Below are 9,671 nucleotides of genomic sequence, written 5' to 3'. Positions count from 1 at the left end.
TTAACGTTTTTTTTTTTTTTTTTTTAATATTATTGTTTTATTATTAATGTAACTTGTTAGATTGTAGGATATATTGCTCTCCGAAACGCATCATTGGCATTACGGGGAAAACACTCTGCACTTTTAGCTGGATTGGGTAGAATAAGTTTGGAAACTTTAGTTGCACAAGGTCATATATGGTTGGCAGCAGATTCGCACGGAGTACTTGTACTATTACCCAGATTCCCAGTACTAAACCTGTTGGTTACATCGTTCATTTTCATATGCGCCAGTCATGAAGTAAAAATTAGATTTTATTTCTTGTATTAATTGAAAATTACAATTACAACTTTAATGATAAATTTAATGATTTAAAAAAAAAAAAAGAAAGAGGTTTTTTCCTTATGGAGATTCTTTATTATAGATTCATAGATTGACTCACGTTTTGGCATCTTATGCAGTACCGAATGATTGGAAACTAGTAGCTCGTAATTTGCTGCTCTTTACAGCTGTGTTGGTACCTATCGGCATTCACGATGGAATGTTTTAAAAAAATGGTAACGTCATCGTCATACATGAAAATAAAAATCAAAGAGATATTAGCAGTATTATTAACATATACGAAGAGAAAACTCCATATCATAGCCCATGTAAAGGGAAGATAATTAAGTAAATAGATGTTACGCTTTTCTTATAATAAAATGTGATAAAAAAAAAAACTAAATTGCATATCAGGTATTTCAAAGATTATTATGTGATTGTATAAAATATTTTTTACTGAAATTATTTACTGTATTCGATTAAAATTAAAAAAAAATTGAAAATAGTTATCATTTCACTTGTATTTTATGTATATTTTACTATTTTATAAAATTGACATATTTTATTGAGTATAATTTTATACATTTATAAATGTACATACATATAGTAAAAACACAGCTTGATAAATTGACAAATAAGTTCTAATGGATTTGTTATTTATTAAATTATGTTTAAAATTTCACACAAAAATATTTTACTAATTAAAATAGCATTATCTATTAACAGTTTGCATATCGTATTTCACATGGCTAGTATAGATATCATAACCAAGAGATATCATATTATCATAAAGTACTCTATATCGTGTAGGAAGGAAATAAAAGTTAATAACTTGTGCTGGAGGCCAAATGACCCATTCAGCTACATATAGTCGATGTGCTTTTTTCCTAATTTCATTCTTAAATTCTGTCAAATTGTTATTTTCCATTAAGGCCAGTGTAAAAAAAAATGTACTTATACAGAGAGGCGAACAAATTAACTGATCGATAATAACTTTTTTTAAAACTATACGAATAGTACATCCAGCCATTCTACTATCTAAAAACTTATACCAGTAATGACAAATTATCCCGATAGACATACCAGATATGGACATATTTCTCGTTCTGGTAAAACTCCACTTATCCCATTTATCCTAAAAAGAATATCGACAAGTTATCACCAAGATGTAATATATCATGAAATGCTACGGTTACAAACCTTTAATATCTCATAATGTTGCTCTAAAATATCTCCTATGCCAGAAAGAGAAATCGATATCCCTATATTCGTGTACAATAAATGTTTAGGAGAGAATAAACATTCCCTCAAGTGATTTATTCTGTTAAAGGTTAGCCCCATTCCTCTCGCAATATTCATTGCCTAAAAAATTAAATATTGTTATTAGGTACTGCTACTGCAATATTTTAATCCATATCTTGTGTGATAAAGTACTGAATAAAATCCAAAGTAAATGATATTGTTTATTTTTAATAATTTTACAATTAATTCTACTGTGGATATGAAACTACAAAATATATAATTATACACATTTGTCAGCTTCAGAAAATGCTACTTTTACATTATCCGAGAAAATTAAATATCCATTACGGTTACTTAAAATACGTATATAAGCTCAATAATTAAATGATACCAACGCAATCCGATGTTTATTACAACAGAAATCATGATCATACGGTATAAACACGTTGACATATGTCCTCACGTTAAAAAAAATGAACGAATCATTACATAATAGGCGCATTCAGCGGATTCAACAGTTGAGTGAGCGCTCGCTATTATTGGTGTATTCTTCCAGATCTAAAATTCTGATTGGATGATCTAAAAGTATAATCCAATCGGAGAGACTAATCATAAAACGATAGCAAAATCATCTCGCTGATTGGATTATACTTTTAGATCTAAAGGAATAGTCCTATCTCAGCAAAGAATCATAAAACAGTTGTAAAACTGTTTTGAGTCTGCTGGGTATAAGGACCTCTTTCACCAACGCCGATTAACTTAATCGACGATTAGTCCATTGGAATTGACCAATCGCATTTATCATTTAGTTTTGACGACAGGCGCGATTGGTCAATTCCGATGGACTAATCGTCGATTAAGTTAATCGGCGTTGGTGAAAGAGGCCCTAAGCCTTGTGTCCACGATGCTAGAAATCGGTCCGAGATCTCGGATGAAGAAAGAATTAACAAATCCATTTGAACAATTTGGTCACATGACCAATGTAATTGGTCAATTTTTCCTTCATCCGAGACCTCGGACCGATTTCTAGTATCGTGGACACAAGGCTTCATCGATCATGAAACTTTTTCCCTAGGAAGAATAGTGAAAAATGAAAATTTTTATCATTGAAGTTAATGGAGTAGCTTAGCTTTTTCGTTCTAAAAACGATCCTCAATTTGTTTTCACCGATAGAGGCGCTGTTGTAGTTGAGCACCCTACCGTCTTCCGTTAGCGCAAATATTATTGGAACCATTGCGTATAATGGAGGCATTGAGGGTGTGGCTTAAAGTTTCGACAATCAGTTGTTACCCAAGCGGAGACGCGCGTATCTTAAAGTGTTAATTGAAAATTAAAACACAATACATGGAAAATTAAATATATTAAATATAAAATATAAAATAAATACAAAATATGAATATAAAATATTAATAAAAATAACATGCATAAACGAAACAATTTGGTATATTGACACTTTATTGATACTTCTACAAGTTCTACATATGATAACAGCACGCGCGCGACACACTCAAGTGTCGACCAGTTGGCCATACTGAATTTTGCACTTGGGTAAAAGCTGATTGCTCCCCCACTACTTTCGAACGACTGCGCGTCCACCGGAATGGTTCACCATTACTATATTTCCACCATGATTGGAACTAGTTTGTCAAATACTCCGTGAACTAAACTGAACTAAAAGGCGGGCTTTCGTAAGGTTACAGGTTATATTGTGGACAACGATTAACGATATCAACGCAACGTTGTGATACATACGTTTTCGAAAATAACGACTTGTTCGCGTTTGCGACAGTTTGCGATCGATATAAGTAAGAGAAACTATGTCGCAACCATCAGTAACAGCATACTTTAATACGCGCAAACGGCAGGCGTGCGACGAATTACGTGTCAAGTCGAAGATTTTGCTGCTGGAGCAAGATAATCAAACGCAGACAAGTATCGAAAATTTGGAGAAATCTCCGGCAAATATGGGAACTAGTCCGAAAATTGTGTTGCAGAATGCTACCACCGCTGCAATGTTAAAGAAAGGTGTTCGGATTAATAAAGCGGTTCGCAATATCCAGTTCGATTCTTCAAAAACTAGTAGACCCAAAACACGAGCCACTCGCTCTCGTCCATTGTCTTCTACGGATGGAAGCCAAGCGGATATTAGGGATAGCTTTTTGAAGGTGGGCAATGATTCCTCAGAGATAAAAAAAGTTCTTTTTGAGAAGAAAGGTACGCTTAGTCCAAAGAAGAAGCTGCAGACATCTAACAATACATCGAAGGATAACGCAATGAAAGATACTGAAAAGGAACATTCTGCCAATAGCTCTCTCACTCCAGCCTTGTCAAAAAAGCTTTCAACAATGGAGAGATTTATAAAAAATGAAAATTTAAACTCAACCGACATCAAAAACAGAATTAACAAATCTTCCAGATTAGCAGAGCTAAAAGCTATAACTCGTCGATTTGCGAATTATGATCAGACATTGGAACAATTGCAAAAACAGGATGAGATTAAGAAACCTCACATGCAAAAGTTTGAGAAGGTGGAACTCGAAATTCCTGTAAGGTAAGGATCTTATTTATCAATTTAATTTAATTTAATTTTCACATATACATGCCTTGTTATTCTCTTTTTCTTATACAAAGCCCACAAAAGACATATAAATCCCCAACCAAGGGATTACTGACTCCAATCAAGGAGAGAGATTTCTCAAAGACAACCAGTCCCCAGAGACGAATTTTGTTTGAGCCTAAAGAAACAATGTCAAGTCCAGGAAAATCCAGCCCTACTAAGGCATATCAGAAATATCTGTCATTGGCTGAAAGTGAGACACCTGGATTAGCATTGCCATATGAATACAGATTTCTAGCTGAAATATTCAGATGTGTAGATACGGTAGTACCCTTGTAAATTTGTTAATATTTTTATTATAATTTTTACCTTGCAGATTTTTTCTATCTCATTAATTATTTATCGTTTAAATTTGTTTTTGTAATATAATACATAATCAAGCATTCAATTTTGTCCTTAGGTTTCAGCAATGCTGTTTAACAGAAAAGAATTGATAACATTTAATAAATTGAGACCTGCAGTTCAAGAATTGCTACGTCGTAATTTTACACAAGAGCATCTAGCTCAAATAAAAACTATTTACCCTGATGCTTATATATACCATCAAGAGAAACATCGAAATTTTGGTTCAGTCTCCAAGCAAGAAAAATATGAATTAGTTCTAACACCTATGGTTGAAAAAATTAATGGGAGAAATACGCCTGATGCAGATAACATATTAAAAACTGCATCTGAAAGTAGTATGAGTCCTACCATATTGCTGGAAAGAAGGAAGAAATTTTATAGTGCTTTATTAGGTGCATATTATTCTTTTTCTTCAAACGGTTTTATCGATCAAATGTAACATATGTATGAACACACACGTACGTATCTTTAAATGTATTGTTACAGAAAGGGTAAAGAATGAACATGAAAAATTTTTACTGAGCTTTGAAACTCCAAAATTAACAAATATACCAAGAGAGAAAATAGTACGCTGGCATCCCGAATTTGATGTGGAATCTTGCAAGAAAATTGAGCAAGCTGTGTTACCACAACCACCTTATGTTGAAAAACCAACTGCTAGAGATGTTCTTGGTAAGCGTTATGATATTGATGGGTAATAATAAGAATTTTATATGGACAAATTTCATTTTTTATTGCTATTGAAACTATAATTGTAATATATATGCATACTATAGAATATGCATGCTATAGAAATTCATAAGATATCAGGATAATATAAAAAAATACAGAGTACACAGCTCTATTATTGTATATTATATGTATATATTACACTCAATGATATAATATAGTCTTAATTTGGATAACAACTCTTTAAGTAGGACAAAAAAAAGTTGCACAAAAGGACAAAATAACAATGCGTTTGCATAGTTGTGAAACTCGGTTTTTAACTGTTGCAAAACTTTATTGATTAATCAGCATATAACGCAATCGGTATAGAGCTACTGCTTACGCGTAATACTTAAGCAGTTACATTATACATTCTTGCATTATGCGCTACCCAACCCAATACTTAATTAATAATTTAACTGTAGAGAATGGATTTAAAGTGTCACTTCAAAAGCATCAAGTTATTTGCAGAATTTGTAGGTTTCTCCTCTTTTTTTTAATTAATGTGGCCTGTATAAAATTGACAGTTGTGTATATATAAATACAGTTTATAAGATATTTATACATGAATATTTTTCATTCGCGTTATTTATTTATTTTTTTTTTTACAGACAAAGCTAAATCTTTGTTTAATTGTGGTACACGTATGGAGAAGGCATTGCAGAGGCTCGCTGAAGCAAATCTAACTACTAAATCCAAATATCCATATTCTACACAAGATTCTACAACCCAAACAACAGAAGATAATATTCCGAAGGTTAATATTGCCATTGTGGATACTCCAAGTACACAATCCATACAAACTGATAATTTCAGTACACTATTTAAAGGCATCCCTAAGGCTTTGCTTGAAAAGGTAAGAATAATTGTTTTAAAATAGTAATTGATATTTATTGCAATAATATTTATATTTTAAAAACGTATTACCACTTCTTTTCTTCTGAATTTTCATAATTATAGGTTCGTGCCAAACAAGCAGCCAAGGCGCTAGAAGCAATGACGAGAACACCAAATGCAGACAAAGAGGCTGCATTATATTCGAGGCTTCCTGAATTAGCGAAACTCATTCGCAATATTTTCGTGGCGGAAAAGAAGGGCGTTTTACCACTGGAGGCAGTCATACAAAAGTTGGGCAATTCTTTTAGAACGAAATTAATGTCACAAGAAATGGAGGAACATATACGACAATTGTGCAAGCTTTTACCTACATGGGCCAGTATACATAACGTACGAAAGGTTGATTATTTGAAATTAGATAAAAACGTTGAACTTGCTAAAGTGATTGAACGATTAGAAATTTTAGCCAATGATAAAGTTAAAATAGCATCCTAATATTGTATATTTCGATAAATTATATTTTGAATATCTCTGTATTTTTACCTAATAGTGAAACTATTATGCTCCTAAAGTTGGAAACTGTTAATTTTGCATCTTTACATCTATATCATGATAAAAACAGGACTGTATAATGCGCATTTTATTATGTATAATTTATGACATTACCATTTGTTCTTCACACTTCACAGGACATTTTTAGTAAATTTGAAACTGTGAAGTATGAAATAAAATTTAACAAATGGGAATATATACATTTATGCAACATTTTATATTTTCTTTTCCTATTTTATTACTTACACAATATTAATAAATTATAATTACTGTATTATATTGATTTGAAGAATTGTTTGTTCAGTAAAATACAATGGTATTATTAATGGGAATAATATTGTAAGATGAGGTTATTTTCAGAAAAAAATATCAATATGGATTTGTTAATCAGAAATTAGAGTAAATTGTATAAAAAAAATTTGCTATATTTATTAAGCAAAACTGTTGACAATATTTGTGCCTTGCCTTTGATTTTAGTGTGTATGTTTATTAATAAAGCCACCGAAAAAAGTAATTTCCGATAAATTATTTATATCCGATAAACTATTATTATAATCTGTATATCTTTTGCATGCATGTGTGTACAGAGTCTTTTAATTGATAATATATTATGTTTAATGGGCCTTCTACAATAAGCCATAGGTCATAAATTATAAGTCATAAGCTAGAAATGGACCAACACACAGTCGTTAATTTTTAGTTTCTTCTGATTTATAACTTATGGCTTATTGTAGAAGGTCTATATAATGGTCTAATCTAATCTTTTGACATTTAATAAATTAATTTTCTCGTAAAATATAAATTTTAGTAAATATTTTAAATTGTTTCCATTGTTTTTACACAATTTACTTTTATGATCCTTTTAATTTATGCTTATTTATTACAATTTTTTAATATGTGTGTGTGTGCATGCGCGCGCGCGTATATGTGTAGGTATATAAATGCGCCTTTTTCGTTTAATTTAAACGAAAAAAATGCAATTATAGAGGAAATAAGTTAGAAAGAAAATGATATATCGTTACTATAATCATACATTTCCTAATACATTTCCTTTTCCGTTTTCCGTATATATACATACATGTATAATACTACTATGTAAGCACAAAAAATTTAGTGAAAGATTGTTATATTGCCTGTAATGATTTATCATACGATTTTTATTTATGATTTATCTAAGATTTATATTATACGTAGTAAAATATATCTTATTGCGATAACTTCACAACTGTAAGATGTAATATTATCGACAGCTGGAACATTATCTGGAATATTATCGACAGTCTATGAAAGTTTCAATGAATATGCATATTGGTGTGTGTGACTTGGACGATTTCTAACCTCTTTTTTCAAGTCGAGCAAATTCGAGCGAATCAATGATACTGTTTGTATTTATTGTAATGCTTGACATTCATTTACAGTGCACATAATTTTAAAATTGTACTGAAAGAAATTTTTGAGATACCATGTTCCTAACAAACACGCTGTTGAAAAAGGCAAAGAGCAAGTAAGTAAAGCTATTAATAAAACCGAACAAAAATTTAAGGTTAGAATTTGTACATTCGCGAAGCAAAAAGTCAATTTTTAGAAATAATTTGAAATATGTGCCATAATTTATGTTTGGATTTATTAAATGGATTAAATCAGAAGATGAGATTAGACATAACGTGTATTATCGGGGTTACAAAATAATTATTAATTCTAATCTTATTATAGGCATGTCTTAGTCCTTGTAGAAAGTGTTATAAGTGGTCATCGAGTGGTGCGTGTCAGAGAAAGATTGGCTGATAAATTAGAATTTACATTCTTTGATCCTTATAGTAAGCGATTATATTTACAGTATTTATACATATTTTGTACAAGATTATATATATTAATTACAATAAGAAAAAGAACATAATTGAATAATTATATCGTCTATGCTAGTATTCAATATGTTCTTTAAAAGTATTTACATATTTTTCTTTAATTGTAATTAATATATATAATTTTTAACAAATAGAAATTATACATTGTGGAATGTACATTATGAAATATTGTTTGATACTTGGAAACTAATTTATTATTTCTTTTTACAGTTCAACAGATAACGCTATATAAAGAAAAGAAAAAATTAAGTAGCTTATAATTTACAACTATTGTATAGTGTTTTCTATAAGTATTGTAATACTATTTACAAAATTTTTGTCTAGGATAGCAAAAATATGTTATTTTAAGTATAGTGTAACACATACATTTTCAGTATGAGATTTTATTTATTATATATTCAAATATAAATGCGTTAAAAGTCTTATACACAATATAATAACATAATATGTCTCTATATTTAATCTATTACCAAAATGTAGTTATCTGATGTTTTTTTTTTTTATAAATATGATCAAGTGGTAAAATGAATATAATAAATATCAAACATATGATACTGTAGTGTAATATAAATGGCTGTAAATAAATCACATGATAAAATGTTCTTATTCGATTTTATTATATAATATAATTTTGTCGTTTTATTTACAGACTTTAATTAGTAATTCGAAATACATAATAATTTAACACTCACCCTGGAAAATTGGGAGATCTCAGGTTTGATTCCAGAAGTAATATTTTTGCAATAAGTTTTTTTTACATATTTTTCTAATTTAATTATTTAATATAATTTAGGGGGAGATTATTATTTATAATGTTTCAGATTTTGTGTTAAAAATTTAAAAATTAGCGGAGCGCAGTCATGTCTGAAATAAATAAATCTCTAATAATATATCGTAATATTTTAAATATCCTATTTTGACTTAATTGGTAGTCTTATAATGATTTGACGTTCGAAAGCATTAAAATAATAATTTGATACCTTTATTATAAAAAAAGGCAAAAAAGCTTTCCTCAATCTCATTTTACATATCATTATTGGAAGTTTTATCAAATTAAATAAAATGCAATGAACAAATATTTTGTCAAAGTTTCATGCGGTCATGTCAGAAGGACAGAAAGCGAAAGAGAGGCGAACGGAGAATCGGTGAGAGACCAGCCAAGAGTCTCGACATCGAGATTGGGGGTAGATTTCCTTTGATCCTTA

General features: G+C 30.1%; 4 protein-coding genes across 4 annotated transcripts in view; 3 read left to right on the top strand and 1 right to left on the bottom strand.

Moving 5' to 3' along the window:
* The window catches only part of LOC108781370 (CAS1 domain-containing protein 1), a 3,863-nt gene extending 3,204 nt beyond the window's left edge, over positions 1 to 659 (top strand). Inside the window, exons 11-12 of the mRNA XM_018549325.1 lie at positions 61 to 279; positions 404 to 659. Of these exons, the coding sequence (XP_018404827.1) occupies positions 61 to 279; positions 404 to 529 (345 nt within the window). The 3' untranslated portion in view covers positions 530 to 659. The remainder of the gene's footprint in view (positions 1 to 60; positions 280 to 403) is intronic.
* A 353-nt stretch (positions 660 to 1,012) lies between these two features.
* Positions 1,013 to 1,994, bottom strand: LOC108781224 (mpv17-like protein 2). Its single transcript, XM_018549140.1, has 3 exons — positions 1,934 to 1,994; positions 1,501 to 1,662; positions 1,013 to 1,435 (listed from the first exon to the last, which is right to left on the bottom strand). Exons 2-3 carry the CDS (start codon positions 1,657 to 1,659, stop codon positions 1,013 to 1,015), a joined length of 582 nt encoding a protein of 193 aa, XP_018404642.1. The 5' UTR covers positions 1,660 to 1,662; positions 1,934 to 1,994.
* A 1,206-nt stretch (positions 1,995 to 3,200) lies between these two features.
* dup (chromatin licensing and DNA replication factor double parked) lies at positions 3,201 to 6,544 on the top strand. The gene is made up of 6 exons (XM_018549230.1): positions 3,201 to 4,093; positions 4,174 to 4,423; positions 4,560 to 4,896; positions 4,991 to 5,176; positions 5,824 to 6,068; positions 6,173 to 6,544. The coding sequence occupies exons 1-6, from the start codon at positions 3,360 to 3,362 to the stop codon at positions 6,542 to 6,544; spliced, it is 2,124 nt and encodes a 707-aa protein (XP_018404732.1). The 5' UTR covers positions 3,201 to 3,359.
* A 1,380-nt stretch (positions 6,545 to 7,924) lies between these two features.
* mRpL33 (mitochondrial ribosomal protein L33) lies at positions 7,925 to 8,786 on the top strand. Its single transcript, XM_018549288.1, has 3 exons — positions 7,925 to 8,105; positions 8,315 to 8,418; positions 8,677 to 8,786. Exons 1-3 carry the CDS (start codon positions 8,065 to 8,067, stop codon positions 8,724 to 8,726), a joined length of 195 nt encoding a protein of 64 aa, XP_018404790.1. The 5' UTR covers positions 7,925 to 8,064; the 3' UTR covers positions 8,727 to 8,786.
* The last annotated feature ends 885 nt before the right edge of the window (positions 8,787 to 9,671 follow it).

Source organism: Cyphomyrmex costatus, unplaced genomic scaffold (genome assembly GCF_001594065.2).
Source record: "Cyphomyrmex costatus isolate MS0001 unplaced genomic scaffold, Ccosl1.0 scaffold8, whole genome shotgun sequence".
Taxonomy (NCBI): Eukaryota; Metazoa; Arthropoda; class Insecta; order Hymenoptera; family Formicidae; genus Cyphomyrmex; species Cyphomyrmex costatus.
Note: the sequence above shows the minus strand (reverse complement) of the source record. Positions and strands in the feature narration are given on the sequence as shown.

Coding starts and splice junctions, on each gene's coding strand:
- LOC108781224 (XM_018549140.1), bottom strand. CDS start 1,659: ATGAATATTGCGAGAGGAATGGGGCTAACCTTTAACAGAATAAATCAC. Junction 1,436..1,500: donor AACATTATGAGATATTAAAG/GTTTGTAACCGT, acceptor TATTCTTTTTAG/GATAAATGGGATAAGTGGAG.
- dup (XM_018549230.1), top strand. CDS start 3,360: ATGTCGCAACCATCAGTAACAGCATACTTTAATACGCGCAAACGGCAG. Junction 4,094..4,173: donor GAACTCGAAATTCCTGTAAG/GTAAGGATCTTA, acceptor TCTTATACAAAG/CCCACAAAAGACATATAAAT. Junction 6,069..6,172: donor CTAAGGCTTTGCTTGAAAAG/GTAAGAATAATT, acceptor TCATAATTATAG/GTTCGTGCCAAACAAGCAGC.
- mRpL33 (XM_018549288.1), top strand. CDS start 8,065: ATGTTCCTAACAAACACGCTGTTGAAAAAGGCAAAGAGCAA. Junction 8,106..8,314: donor TTGAAAAAGGCAAAGAGCAA/GTAAGTAAAGCT, acceptor ATCTTATTATAG/GCATGTCTTAGTCCTTGTAG. Junction 8,419..8,676: donor TACATTCTTTGATCCTTATA/GTAAGCGATTAT, acceptor TTCTTTTTACAG/TTCAACAGATAACGCTATAT.